General features: G+C 46.0%; 1 protein-coding gene across 4 annotated transcripts in view; it reads left to right on the top strand.

Annotated features, from left to right (window-relative positions):
* LOC134910211 (interferon-induced, double-stranded RNA-activated protein kinase-like) overlaps positions 1-15,505 on the top strand; it is a 237,276-nt gene that overhangs the window by 112,259 nt on the left and 109,512 nt on the right. For all 4 annotated transcript variants that reach the window (XM_063917985.1, XM_063917983.1, XM_063917984.1 and 1 more), the window contains 4 exons: positions 1,331-1,386; positions 3,189-3,255; positions 5,462-5,517; positions 14,616-14,684. In XM_063917985.1, the coding sequence (XP_063774055.1) occupies positions 1,331-1,386; positions 3,189-3,255; positions 5,462-5,517; positions 14,616-14,684 (248 nt within the window). The remainder of the gene's footprint in view (positions 1-1,330; positions 1,387-3,188; positions 3,256-5,461; positions 5,518-14,615; positions 14,685-15,505) is intronic.

Raw genomic sequence — 15,505 nt, 5'->3', positions numbered from 1 at the left:
GACCGTTGGCCAATTGTTGTTGGTATTTTGATCATTGGGATTTTGATTGAGATCAGGGCTTTGTGGGGGCCAAATCATTACTTCCAGGACTCCTTGTTCTTCTTTATGCTGGAGATAGTTCGTAATGACAGGATAATAATAATAATGATAGTTTTTAATGACTTATCCATCATGCAGTACCATCAGGGAGGCGTCTGATTGCCTCCAAATTTATTCTGCAGAAGGTCAACTACCCAAACATACATTAAGAACTATCTTTAGTATAAAGAAGAACAAGGAGTCCTGGAATTGATGATATGGCCCCCACAGAGCCTTGATGTCAACATCATTGAGTCTGTCTGGGATTACATGAAGAGACAGAAGGATTTGAGCAAGCCTACATCCACAGAAGGGGATCCGGTCAGGATCCCAGCAGTCAAAATACCGACACCGGAATGCTGGCACCGGCATCCTGACTGGAATCACAATCCCAGAGACACCATCCCGACACCTGTAATCCTGAGCGAGATACTGCCTGAGAGGTTAATACCTATTATACTACGCCCCTTTTAACTGCGGGGAGGGGGGTTAGGTTTAGGCTGTGGGAAGTGCGGCTTAGATTTAGGCAGCCCCGGGAGGGTTAGGCTGCAGGAAGGGGGGGAGTTAGGTTTAGGCACCATCGGGGAGGGTTAGGGTTAGCCTGCAGGGGGAATGAACAGAAGAGAAATCTAAATCAAATTAATATTTGGTGTGACCACCCTTTCTGTTCAAAACAGCATCAATTCTTCTAGGTACACTTGCAGTTTTCGACGGAACTTACCTTCTCCTTGTTGGAATTCTCACTGTCCAGACCGCGGCATCTCAACCGCCAGTATTTCAAACCCAACCCCACAGAATATCTGTGGTTAATAAACTATTAACACTTCTATTTTTTAGAGCATTCTTACATTGCAGCATTTTTTCCACACCAGACATTTGCACAGTATTGTATGTAAATCCTACAGCATACGCATTGCAATGGTCCAGTGTTTTCTGTTTGCTAGTGCATCATCTTTCACTTTCACCAACCCCATGCAAAAAGATCTGTCTGACATAGACAGCCATTCTGTGTATGCACGACTATGGTGTAGCACTGGCTACACATCATGACACTTCCCTAAAACTCTTTCGTGTGTATGTCCACTTGATACCCAGAAACTCCCATTTTACATATGGAGAGAAAGGGATGAGATCTGTCCGCCAATTTCGCTACAGCGCAGTTGGATAAAATGTGCTAGATGCAGCCACATACGTGTTTTTGAATAAATAAACCGTCTGAATATTTAAAATAACTTGTTCTGCTTTGACTTAGATAATATTTCGCTCTTCAGATAGTGGGATCCCAGCTGCACCAAAGAGACCACAAAGGTAGGTTTTGTTTCCTTGAGTCTCTCTTTTCTTAAAGTATTTACTTTTACTTAAAAAAAAAAAAAAAAATTGCTTTGTTTTTTATAATTTTTTTAACTACATTTAATTACCCCGTTACCCCCAATCCCATAGGTCTACATTGTAACATTACCCTCCACCCCCAGTGGCAATAGATCCTCCAGAGGCATTACCCCCACCACCGCAGTGTTAGTAGATTCCCATGTGGCATTTCCCTACCCAGTGTCTATAACTTCTTCCTTCCCAGTGTTGGTAAACAACACATCCATTTAATCCCCTTCGCCCTTATCTAGTGCCAGTAACTTCCTTTGTCAAATGAAACTCCAACCCCCAGTATTCATAGATTGCCCCAGTTGGCATAGATCCTCACCTGTCATTAATCCTCCTCCCCCTCATGCAGATCACAGCAGACTTGGTTCAGCAATAGTGTGAACATTATACTAGAGCGCATGTGCCCTATAGTAAAGTTAAATTCAGGTGCAAACTTTACTATAGGGCAAATGCGCTCTAGAATGCCGTTCGCACAGCATCCTGGGATGTAAAATCGTCAATGGTGTTAGGGACAAAAGAAGGAGGAAATTTCTTCTGCACTTACACAGAAGGGTTTTTAGTTTGGAAAATTGGAGCTACTACAGTCATTTGATCTTGAATGTGAAAACTAAAGACATTATAGTAGATTTTTAGGAAATGGAATAAGCAGGACCATTGCCCTTTAGTCCTGAACAGGCAGATTGTGCAGGTGGTGGATTCCTCTACATTTTTAGGCATTAATATTACAAAGGGCCTGTCCTGGAGTGTTCACACTCAAAATGTAGTTAAGAAGGCACAGCAGGGTTTGTTTCTCTAACGTCCTAGTGTATACTGGGAATGTGCTTAGTACCATGGGGTATAGATCGGGTCCATTGGAGCCTGGCACTTTAAGAAATCAATTAGTGTTTCTGACCTCAGCGCCTTATCCTGGCGCTCCCCCTTTCCTGGTGTTCCATTCAGATTGTGTGGTCCTGCGAACCCGGTTAGGCCACATGCCGAAGGTGGTCTACCGTCCCAGGACGCCTCCTTTGGTCGTTGTGTTCTCGGCGCAGTCCAGGAGCGTTCCCGCCCCTGAGTGGACAGCTCTTGGACTTTCCAGCATTTATCCCTGTGCCCCATTGTGGACGACGACGAAAATAAGATTTACAGTATGTTCTTACCTGGGTAAATCTTTTTCTTTGAGTCCATAGCGGGCACAGGGCGCCCTCCCTTCATGTACCTGTCTTGCTTGACATTGTTCCTCTGTTAGAGAGTGTGTACAGTTGATGCCTGTGTATGGCTCTGTCTGTGTGATAGTCTTCCTTCCTCCTTTCTTCGCTCCTGCCGGGGTCTTGCTAACTAAAAACTGGCGGGCCGTGGTCAGCGGACAGGGTATAGGAGAGAGGAGGACTGAGGGCTGCTGGGAAGAGTTCTGTAACTCTTTGGTGCCTGGAATCAGCCTTCCTATACCCAGCGTTTATCCCTGTGCCCTCTATGGACTCGAAGAAAAATATTTAGCAGGTAAAAACCTAAATCTTATTTTTTTTAAACTGGTGCAAGGAAATAATCATTGTGCTGTTGTATTTTAAACTGCACTAGAAGAAGGACATATATGATTGCATACTGGGGGCAGCAACACCTTTTTATTTTGCACCAGTTACTTTATAAAGGACCACTGCATAAATTATGTATTAGAAGCCTTGCAGACCAATGACCTCTGCACTTCTTGATGTATAGTCTACACTTGAGTACTAACACATTTTATTGTCTTGTAGCGTCAGTAACAGCTCTTCAAACACGCCAGAAAGTCAACATTCACAGTCGGAATCTAGTGACTCACAGGTATTGTTAACCTTCTATGTGATGTAACTTCTGTCTGCAATGGCATACATATGGGTTGACTGAGAGTTACACACAAGCTGGTCGCAAGTGTATGCCTTGCATGCACAAAAATTATTACAACATTTAGCCCATTGTCATGATCTGGGGAATATATCTGGATGGAGTGTTGCAGAGGTGATTAATAGATTCTTGACACGAAGAATGGTGACGAGCTTGACACGTAGTTGATCTTCTGACGATAACCCCAGACGCCTGGGTGTAAGACTCACAGAGTAACACTCAGCAGGTCTTCATGCCTATAAGAGCCACTTTTTCCATAAGACTTTATATGTCTACCGGTACTGGGATGCCCACCAGGACTTAAGCCACTGGTGACAGTACAAGTTTACCCCCGAGACGACCAGAGTTATCAGTTGGCAGAAAAGACAGGGAAAGAAAGATAAGACTGAGACCAAGTTTGGGTCAGAGGACAGGAGACTAAGTACAGGAACTAAGAGGTATGCAAGAGATGCTGTTATGCAAGGAGCTATGGTGATGAAGGGTAAATGTGGTGATAATGTATGAAGTAGCTAAATGTAAATAACAATGATAATGGACTATAGCAGATACACCAAAGAGAAAGACCAGACAAAGAATAAATGCTGTGTGGAAGAATCCAGACTACACCTGAAGCTAAGCAAACAGGATCCAGACAGGATTAGGACTGCCAGACAGGACACCGTGCTTGAAGCATGGCAAGCCATGCGTGAGGACGCGGTACACTTATATGGTGTTCATGTCGACCTATGTTGACATGCACACAAAAAGTAAAATGTGTGTCGACTTTTCGACCTGTCGACATTTTAAATGTCTGTGTTTTGACCGTGTCGGGATTTTGACCGTTGGCCAATTGTTGTTGGTATTTTGATCATTGGGATTTTGATTGAGATCAGGGCTTTGTGGGGGCCAAATCATTACTTCCAGGACTCCTTGTTCTTCTTTATGCTGGAGATAGTTCGTAATGACAGGATAATAATAATAATGATAGTTTTTAATGACTTATCCATCATGCAGTACCATCAGGGAGGCGTCTGATTGCCTCCAAATTTATTCTGCAGAAGGTCAACTACCCAAACATACATTAAGAACTATCTTTAGTATAAAGAAGAACAAGGAGTCCTGGAATTGATGATATGGCCCCCACAGAGCCTTGATGTCAACATCATTGAGTCTGTCTGGGATTACATAAAGAGACAGAAGGATTTGAGCAAGCCTACATCCACAGAAGGGGATCCGGTCAGGATCCCAGCAGTCAAAATACAGACACCGGAATGCTGGCACCGGCATCCTGACTGGAATCACAATCCCAGAGACACCATCCCGACACCTGTAATCCTGAGCGAGATACTGCCTGAGAGGTTAATACCTATTATACTACGCCCCTTTTAACCGCGGGGAGGGGGGTTAGGTTTAGGTTGTGGGAAGTGCGGCTTAGATTTAGGCAGCCCCGGGAGGGTTAGGCTGCAGGAAGGGGGGGAGTTAGGTTTAGGAACCATCGGGGAGGGTTAGGGTTAGCCTGCAGGGGGAATGAACAGAAGAGAAATCTAAATCAAATTAATATTTGGTGTGACCACCCTTTCTGTTCAAAACAGCATCAATTCTTCTAGGTACACTTGCAGTTTTCGAAGGAACTTACCTTCTCCTTGTTGGAATTCTCACTGTCCAGACCGCGGCATCTCAACCGCCAGTATTTCAAACCCAACCCCACAGAATATCTGTGGTTAATAAACTATTAACACTTCTATTTTTTAGAGCATTCTTACATTGCAGCATTTTTTCCACACCAGACATTTGCACAGTATTGTATGTAAATCCTACAGCATACGCATTGCAATGGTCCAGTGTTTTCTGTTTGTTAGTGCATCATCTTTCACTTTTACCAACCCCATGCAAAAAGATCTGTCTGACATAGACAGCCATTCTGTGTATGCACGACTATGGTGTAGCACTGGCTACACATCATGACACTTCCCTAAAACTCTTCCGTGTGTATGTCCACTTGATACCCAGAAACTCCCATTTTACATATGGAGAGAAAGGGATGAGATCTGTCCGCCAATTTCGCTACAGCGCAGTTGGATAAAATGTGCTAGATGCAGCCACATACGTGTTTTTGAATAAATAAACCGTCTGAATATTTAAAATAACTTGTTCTGCTTTGACTTAGATAATATTTCGCTCTTCAGATAGTGGGACCCCAGCTGCACCAAAGAGACCACAAAGGTAGGTTTTGTTTCCTTGAGTCTCTCTTTTCTTAAAGTATTTACTTTTACTTAAAAAAAAAAAAAAAGTTTTGCTTTGTTTTTTATAATTTTTTTAACTACATTTAATTACCCCGTTACCCCCAATCCCATAGGTCTACATTGTAACATTACCCTCCACCCCCAGTGGCAATAGATCCTCCAGAGGCATTACCCCCACCACCGCAGTGTTGGTAGATTCCCATGTGGCATTTCCCTACCCAGTGTCTATAACTTCTTCCTTCCCAGTGTTGGTAAACAACACATCCATTTAATCCCCTTCGCCCTTATCTAGTGCCAGTAACTTCCTTTGTCAAATGAAACTCCAACCCCCAGTATTCATAGATTGCCCCAGTTGGCATAGATCCTCACCTGTCATTAATCCTCCTCCCCCTCATGCAGATCACAGCAGACTTGGTTCAGCAATAGTGTGAACATTATACTAGAGCGCATGTGCCCTATAGTAAAGTTAAATTCAGGTGCAAACTTTACTATAGGGCAAATGCGCTCTAGAATGCCGTTCGCACAGCATCCTGGGATGTAAAATCGTCAATTGTGTTAGGGACAAAAGAAGGAGGAAATTTCTTCTGCACTTACACAGAAGGGTTTTTAGTTTGGAAAATTGGAGCTACTACAGTCATTTGATCTTGAATGTGAAAACTAAAGACATTATAGTAGATTTTTAGGAAATGGAATAAGCAGGACCATTGCCCTTTAGTCCTGAACAGGCAGATTGTGCAGGTGGTGGATTCCTCTACATTTTTAGGCATTAATATTACAAAGGGCCTGTCCTGGAGTGTTCACACTCAAAATGTAGTTAAGAAGGCACAGCAGGGTTTGTTTCTCTAACGTCCTAGTGTATACTGGGAATGTGCTTAGTACCATGGGGTATAGATCGGGTCCATTGGAGCCTGGCACTTTAAGAAATCAATTAGTGTGTGATGGCTCCTCCCCTCTATGCCCCTCCTGCAGACTCAGTTTAGAAAAATGTGCCCAATGGGCTGGGTGCATTCTCTGGAGCTCCAGAGAGTTTTCTTCAGTCTGCCTGCGTCGTGGGACTTAGGGGAGCGGACCGAACCAACTTAATAGAGCTAGTGGTTTGTATCCTCACTGACAGAACACTGAGCTCCTGAGGCACTGTTTCTCATGCCCCAGGGTGTGAGCCCATGCCGGCAGCATGCCACCACCCTGAACAGATGCCAAATAGATGCGGTGCAGTGGGTACTACACCGGGGTCCAGGTTAGGGCGCGGTAGTCACGGGCCTCGAGCTGCGGTGCCCGCCGGGGACCCACACTAGCGCACAGTAAAAAAGGTATTCTATTTTCTCTTTTTACACCATATTTGACATAAAATGCCAGTATAATCCTATAGGGACCGCGCGCCATTGAAGGGGCGGGGCTTCCCAGAGAGCAGGACCAGAAGCTGAAAGGCACCATTTCCTGCTGCTGCTGCTGCTGACTACAGGCTGCATGCTGAGACTGCTCCTCCACAGAGGCCACTAAACAACCAATTATACTGGGGGGAGCGCATATGTAGCGGCTACACCGCTGTGCTAATAACAAACTTATAAATATTCCCAGCGAAGCACTGCTCTGGACTGAGGTATTGTGTGCCGGTCCCAATCGGTCCCAATCCTCTCTGTGTCACTCCATTCAGGGCTGTCTGGGCTTTCTGTGCTGTTCACTAACGTGTGTCACTGCACTGTGTTGTATCTCTGTATTTTCTGCTGTAAGCATGTCTAGGGAAAAAATCTGTGTCCCTCTTACAACACCAAGTTTACACCCTCTTCACAAGGGTCCCTACTATGTACCCAGTGTTCTCTATCTTCACAAGTTAGTGGCTTGCAGGAACCTGCATGGTTAGAATATTTCAAAACAATGATTACTAATATAAACTCAGCGTTAACTGCTGCAAAGCAGAAAAGGCAGATCCTGAAAGTCTGTAGATGATTTCTTGGTTAAGGCTGCTGACCACATACAGGTTCCTAAGCCCCCTCTGGTGGTCTCTCATAAACGCACACTCCCACAGGTGCTCCGTTCAGAATCAGAATCAGCTTTATTGGCCAGGTATACTTGCGTATACTAGGAATTTGTCTTCGGTTTGCTATACAACAGCCAGGTAGGTAACAGGTAAGCAGGTGTGTGTGTGTGTGTGGGGGGGGGGGCAAGTAAAGTTACACAGATAGGTATACCGTAGGAACACAAGTTAGTTACATGTACGTCTAGTCAGTCAATGTTCAGGAGTTCAGCAGGCGGACCGCTTGGGGAAAGAAATTTTTGAGGCTTGTGGTGGATCTGGCGGGGACAGCCCTGTAACGCCTGCCTGAAGGAAGCAAGTTAAACATGCTGTGGCCGGGGTGTAGCTGGTCTTTTACTATCTTCATTGCCCGCTTTTTAGCTCTGGACAAGTACAGGTACTGGACTGAGGGAAGGTCAGCCCCGATGATCTTCTCTGCGGTTCTGACCACCTTTTGGAGCCTGCATCTGTCCCTCGCGCTGGCGGAGCTGTACCATACGAGTATCGAGGAGCACAGTACCGACTCCACAATCGCGGAGCAGAAGCTTCTGTGGGATGTTGAACTTCCTTAGTTGCCTGAGGAAGAACAACCTCTGCTGCGCTTTCCCAACAGTGGCGTCAGCGTTGGTCCCGGGAGATTGTGGTCCCTAGAAACTTGAAGGAGTCCACTAGCGATACCACACTGTCAGCAATCGTTAGCAGAGGTGCACTAGATGACTTCTTCCTGAAGTCCACTATCATCTCGACAGTTTTGAGGGGGTTGAGCTCGAGGTTGTTGTGGATGCACCACTGGGCCAGCCGGTCTACTTCCCGTCTATAGGCCGATTCGTCCCCATCCTTGATGAGGCCGATGACGGTGGTGTCATCGGCGAATTTGATGATCCTTACTGATTGCGCCTCTGAGGTACAGTCATTTGTGTACAGGGAGAAGAGCAGGGGTGAGAGGACACAGCCCTGAGGGGCCCCTGTACTAATGGACAGTCTGACTCTGATGCTGAAATACTAGAGTCAGATGAGGGAGAACTGGAGGTGGAAGACGACAATACACTGTTCCCAGGGGTTGAGGTCCTAATTTATGCAATTAGAGAAGTCTTCAACTTACAGGATAAGGAGACAGAACCAGAAGAGGTATTGTTTTTTAATGTAAAGCAAAATCCTCTGTCACCTTCCCTATCTCAAAAGAATTAAACTCCCTTACAAAAGAGGCGTGGGTGAATCCTTACAAGAAATTTATTATTCCTAAGCGGTTACTAAACTCCTTTCCCTTTCCTGCTGAGGATAGGAAAGTTTGAAAAAACCCACCGTCCGTGGTTGAGATCATTATACTGCTGCAGCATATTCAAGATGCTGCAAACTTTGAGTGAGGCAGTTAAGGAATTATGGTGGTCATTCCGAGTTGATAGCTAGCTGCATTCGTTCACTGTGCAGCGATGAGGCAAAAAAATGGCACTTCTGCGCATGCGTATGCGGCGCAATGCGCACGCATGACCTACTATTAAAACGAACGATGTAGTTTCACACAGGGTCTAGCAAAGCTTTTCAGTCGCACTGCTGGCCGCAGAGTGATTGACATGAAGTGGGCGTTTCTGGGTGTCAACTGACCGTTTTCAGGGAGTGTTTGGAAAAACGCAGGCGTGCCAGCAAAAATGCAGGCGCGGCTGGGCGAACGCAGGGTGTGTTTGTGACTTCAAAACAGGAACTGAAAAGTCTGAAGTGATCGCAAGCACTGAGTAGGTCTGAAGCTACTCTGAAACTACACAAAAACATTTTTGTAGCCACTCTGCGATCACTTCGTTCGCATTTCTACTAAGCTAATATACACTCCCAGTGGGTGGCAGCATAGCGTTTGCACGGCTGCTAAAAACTGCTAGCGAGCGATCAACTCGGAATGACCACCTATGTCTCATTCATGGCTGTACCACGGCTATGGCGGTCTCGGCTCGCAGAGCCCTGTGGCTGCGACAATGGTCAACAGATGCTGATTCCAAAAGGGTGTTTAGCCTTGTTTGGAGATATCTCGGGCGACGGCAGGTAAGTCTACCTTCCTGCCAACCGTCCCTACCCTGGGCCCTCTCTGCAGTCCTTTCGTGGCGTGAAATTCAGAGGCAGAGCCAGAGGTGCGTCCAATGCTGCTAAAGGAACTTGTGGTAAGTCCCTTAAACCAGCAGCTGCTGGAACTCTGGACCAGGCCTCCGGATCCTCATCCACATAGCCACATGTGACGGTTGGCCCCAGCAGCAAGGCGACTTCCAGGTAGGTGCTCACCTTCAGCACTTCGCCCATGTGTGAGCAAAGTCCTGCCGGGATCATTGGGTGAGGAAACTCATACACCAAGGATACTGGCTGGAATTTCAGGAACTACCTCGTTTCAGATTCTTCAAGTCAGCCTTACCAGCTTCACCTGTAGCAAGAGTTACCTTGCAAAAAGCAATTCAGAAACTGCTTTCCATAGGAGTTATTGTTCCAGTACCTTCTCCGCTGCAAACAAAGGGATTTTACTCTAGTCTCTTTGTGGTTCCGAAGCCAGACGGCTCGGCGCGGCCGATCTTGAATCTCAAATCCATGAACCCTTATCTTTGTGTGTTCAAATTCAAGATGGAATCCCTAAAGGCAGTGATCTCCCGCCTGGAGGAAGGTGAGTTCCTGGTTTCTTTAGATATCAAGGATGCATACCTTCATATCCCGATATGGCCGCCCCATCAGGCGTACCTTCGTTTCCCCGTACTGGATCAACACTTCCAGTTCCAGGCTTTACCTTTCGGCCTCTCCACAGCTCCAAAGGTGTTCAAAAAAGTAATGGCGGAGATGATGCTACAATTGCGCAAGATGGGAGTCAACATAGTCCCATACTTGGATGATCTCCGGATAAAGGCAGTGTCCAGGGAACAGCTGCTACTCAGTATCGACTTGACAACTCGCCTGCTTACGCACCACGGATGGATCCTAAATTTCCAGAAGTCTCACCTGAAACCGTCTCAGAGAATTCAGTTCCTGGGAATGATCCTGGACACGGTATCTCAGAAGGTATTCCTTCCGATGGACAATCCCTTGACTATCTAGGCTATGATCCGCTCGGTGCTCAGACCACGCAGAATATCGATTCATCTTTGCATTTGATTGCTGGGCAAGATGGTAGCCTTCTACGAAGCAATACAGTATGGCAGGTTTCATGCGTGTCCGTTCCAGCTGGATCTGCAGGACAAGTGGTCAGGTTCTCACCTACACATGCTCCAGAGTATAACTCTCTCGCCAAGAGCACAGATCTTCCTGTTTTGGTGGCTACAACCCTCTCACCTTGTGGAGCGTCAGTCTTCCGGCACCCAGTCCTGGACTCTTCCGACAACGGATGTCAGTCTCAGGGGTTGGGGTGCTGTGACCCAGTGGGCCCAGTACCAGGGGAAGTGGTTGAGTCAGGAATCTGCCCTTCTCATAAATGTTCTGGAACTCAGGGCAATTTACAATGCTCTTCTGCAAGCCTCCTATCTCCTTCGGAATAAGGCCATCCAGGTGCAGTCGGACAACGCCACTGTGTTGGCGTATATCAACTGACAGTGAGGAACAAGAAACAGGGGCTGCAATGCGAGAAGTGTAAAGGATATTCCTCTGGGCGGAATCCAATGCAAGTGCCATCTCAGCCATATTCATTCCAGGAGTGGACAACTGCGAAGCGGACTTCTCAGCAGGCACGACCTCCATCCGGGAGAATGGGGCCTTCACCCTCAGGTGTTCCAACAACTGGTTCACCGGTGGGGCTGTCCGCAGATAGACCTGACTGCTTCTAGTCTCAACAAGAAGCTCTGTCGTTACTGTTCCAGAACAAGGGACCTGCAGGCTGCAGCAGTGGACGCTCTGACGGCGCCATGGAACTACCAGTTTGTATACCTGTTCCCTCCAATCCCTCTCATCCCAAGAGTTCGAAAAAGACTCAAAAGGGAAAGAGTTCAGGCAATTCCAATTGCTCCAGATTGGCCACGATGGGCCTGGTACGCAGACCTCCTAACCATGGCCCTCGTTCCGAGTTGTTCGTTCGCTAGCTGCTTTTAGCAGCAGTGCAAACGCTAAGCCGCCACCCTCTGGGAGTGTATCTTAGCTTAGCAGCAGTGCGAACGAAAGGATCGCAGAACGGCACCAAAATTTTTTCAAGCAGTTTCAGAGTAGCTGCAGACCTTCTCCTACCTTGCGATCACTTCAGACTATTTAGTTCCTGTTTTGACGTCACCAACGCGCCCTGCGTTCGTCCAGCCACTCCCCCGTTTCCCCAGGCACGCCTGCATTTGTATCTGACACGCCTGCGTTTTTCAGCACACTCCCGGAAAACGGTCAGTTACCTCCCAGAAACGCCCCATTCCTGTCAATCACTCACCGATCAGCAGTGCGACTGAAAAGCGTCGCTAGACCTTGTGTGAAACTGCATCGGCTTTTGTGAAAGTACTTTGCGCGTGCGCAGTGCGCACCATACGCATGCGCAGTGCGCACCATACGCATGCGCAGAAGTGCCGATTTTTTGACTGATCGCTGCGCTGCGAACAACGGCAGCTAGCGATCAACTCGGAATGAACCCCCATGTCTCTGGAGGAACCTTGGCCTCTGCCGCTACTCAAGGACCTTCTTCAACAAGGACTGTTCAGCTATCCAGACTTACTGCAGCTACGTTTCACGGCTTGGAAGTTGAGAGGAGATCTTAATTAGAAAAGGTCTCCCATCTAAAGTTATTTTCACTATGCTTCAGGCCCGTAAGGTGGTCACGTCCAAACAATACCGCCGTATCTGGAAGCAATCTCGTGGTGCAAGGGTAGAAAATATCCTCCTGCGGAATTTCGACTTGGACGTATTCTGCTTTTCCTGCAAGCAGGTGTGGCCTACGGTGAGGCTCCATCAAAGTTCAAATTTCGTCCCTTTCTGTATTCTTCCAGAAACAACTAGCGGTACTCCCAGAAGTACAGACTTTCCTTAAGGGTGTTCTTCACATTCAGCCAGCCTTTGTCCCTACCACAGCTGTGGGATCTCTACGTGTTCTTGACTTTTCTGCAGTCGGACTGGTTTGAACCCATACACAGGGTAGACTTGAAATGTCTAACGTGGAAGACCGTCGCACGTCTTGCAGAGGCTAAAGCCAGCAATGTATCAGAATTGGGGGCCTTATCCTGTAAGAGCACATATTTGATATTTCACGAGGAAAGGGCGGAGCCCGCAGTTTTTGCCGAAAGTGGTATCGGCTTTTCACATTAATCAACCGATTGTGGTTCCGGTGCTGTCTGACACATCAGTTGCTTCAAAGTCCTTGGACGTTGTGAGGGCTTTGAGGATTTACGTCAAGAGGACATCTTGTCACAGGAAGTCTTACTCCCTTTTTGTCCTTTATGATGCTACCAAAATTGGTCATCCTGCTTCTAAGCAGTCTATTGCTCGTTGGGTCAGTTTGACCATCCATCAAGCCTATGCTTCGGCAGTATTACCATTGCCGAGCTCTATCCAGGCCCACTCCACACGGTCGGTGGGTTCTTCCTGGTCGGCTGCCGGGGTGTCTCGACCTTACAGTTGTGCCGGGCAGCGACTTGGTCTGGTTCGAACACGTTCGTAAAATTCTACAGGTTCGACACCTTGGCCAGAGATGACCTTCAGTTTGGTCAGGCGGTTTTGCAGGGGTCTCAGCACTCTCCCACCCGTTCTGGGAGCTTTGGGACTTCCCCATGGTACTAAGTACATTCCCAGTATCCACTAGGACGTTATAGAAAATAGGAATTTAGTACCTACCGGTAATTCCTTTTCACGTAGTCCGTAGTGGATACTGGGCGCCCGCTTCATTGCTTCGTGTTCCTGCTTACCTGATTGTAAGTGTTCTTGGTTGGGTCTGCTGTTGCTGTCCCTGTTCCATGTTTGGTTAGCGTTGCTATCCTTTATTATAGTTAGCATTGCTTTCCTCTGTTCTGGTTAGCTCTGCTATCTTTGTTATTGTTGTGTGTTGGTTTGTTAACCTCATCGCTTTTTGTGTTTATATCCTTCTCTCAAAGTATGTCCGTCTCCTCGGGCACAGTTTTCCTTGACCGAGTCTGCAGGAGCGGCATAGAGGGGAGGAGCCAGCACACACTAATTGAGTTCTTAAAGTGCCAGGCTCCAATGGACCCGATCTATTCCCCATGGTACTAAGGGCATTCCAAGTATCCACTACGGACTACGAGAAAAGGAATTACCGGTAGGTATTAAATTCCTATTTTTTTTAAGGAAAATGTGTGCCTGTATTGTTGAAAGTGTTTTAACTTGTGGAATTGTGTGGTTTGGTAACTGTACAGCAGGGGACCGCAAGTCAGCATGTAAAGTGATTGGCTTACCTAGCATTCAGGAGGTATATGTGCAATAAAGTGCAAAGTATACTAGGAGACTTGTCCCATTCGAATCATGGAGTGTTTGCTATGTTGCCATCACACAAACACTATAGATCTATTTTATGCCGTTCAAATCTTCTGAGATGTAGGTTTTTTAGGTTTTTCCCGACAGCGATAAATATATTAAATTGTACTTATTGTTCTTGAGCAGGTTTTACGGTGATATTATGTATAATATCGTCTTTATATATGTTTTTTCTATGACTCTGACTGCACTTGCAATTTTATTACCTTTGGCTTTTGAATTTTTGATTGCAATAAAGTTTGGATAATGGGTGCAGCATATCATGTCCACACCAGAATGTTGACATGGTCTAAATGTCCACATTCACAATGTCCACATGCTTGTCGGTAATACTGTTTTATCCAAACTGCAGCCTAACCCAGATGCTCTTTATGTTCATAATGTAGACATGCGTAATGTCAACATTTTGTTGAAACATCAGAATGTCGACATCCTGAACATCGTCCTAGTAACTACATACAGAGCAGGATAGAATTACTTTTTGAACACCGGGGTAACAGAGTAAGGCGGCATGGTCACATGGGATGTGTCCAGGCCAGAGAAAGCCCATCTCGCTATGACTACATCTCATACGACCAAGCGAGGTACTTGGTTAAAAGCTTTACCTCTATTACTACTTTTTGGATTAATTTTTACGCATACATTTTTGTTTGTAGGCGAACTGAATTAGCACCTAATTTCCAAAAGTGCAAGCCAGCAAGTAATGCAGTCGCTGAAGAGAAAACGTAAGTTGTATCAATAACTCTATATGATAGACATGCTTATGCTAAATCAGACATTCATTTTTCTGCTACAGTTCTTCATAAGTATACTGTAAGGAAGGGATTGAGAGCTGTTTTCTGAAAGTGTATATCTCCTTGCTGCACCCAGTACTAGAACATAGGGAACAAGAGTGTTCTACAACAAGAAAATTATTTATTCATTTGTCAAAATGTTACTTTTAACAGTTTCTAGATAGACAGTGTTTAGTTAAACAGTCAGTAGGTCGATCCCATATGGTTCACATAGTCAAAAGGTCGACAGGTCTAAGGTCGACACAACAATGGTCGACACCCAAATGGTCGACAGAAGGTTTTTTTTTTATTTTGTGGGAGGTTTTTAAATTTTTGCTTCCTGTACCATCCAACCTGTAGAGGTTACAAACCTTAGTCCTGTAGAGGTTACAAACCGTAACCTGTGCCGAGCGCAGTGAAGCACCTTGGCCGAAGTGTGGTGAGCAAAGCGAGTCCATGAGGGTCTACGTTTGCACTAAATGTGGTCACAGACTGTGAAATGGACAATTTTGGCCTGTGATATTTTTTGCATCGACCATTTCCATGTCAACCGTTTAACCCTGTTGTTCTTTTGTACCTATCAACCTTAGACACAGTTGACCTATTCACTGTCGACCATTTGACCCTGTCGACCATATGGGGTTGACCTAGTCACTGTCTATCTAATTTGTGAAGATCTATTATACCACACCCCTTTTAACTGCATTTTGGCTCCTCAGCCATGTAAGCTCACATTTTTGAGTCTCATAACCCTTTCAGACTGCTCGCTTGTA

The sequence above is a fragment of the Pseudophryne corroboree genome, chromosome 4 (genome assembly GCF_028390025.1).
Source record: "Pseudophryne corroboree isolate aPseCor3 chromosome 4, aPseCor3.hap2, whole genome shotgun sequence".
NCBI lineage: Eukaryota > Metazoa > Chordata > Amphibia > Anura > Myobatrachidae > Pseudophryne > Pseudophryne corroboree.
This window is presented reverse-complemented; position numbering and strand designations above follow the sequence as displayed.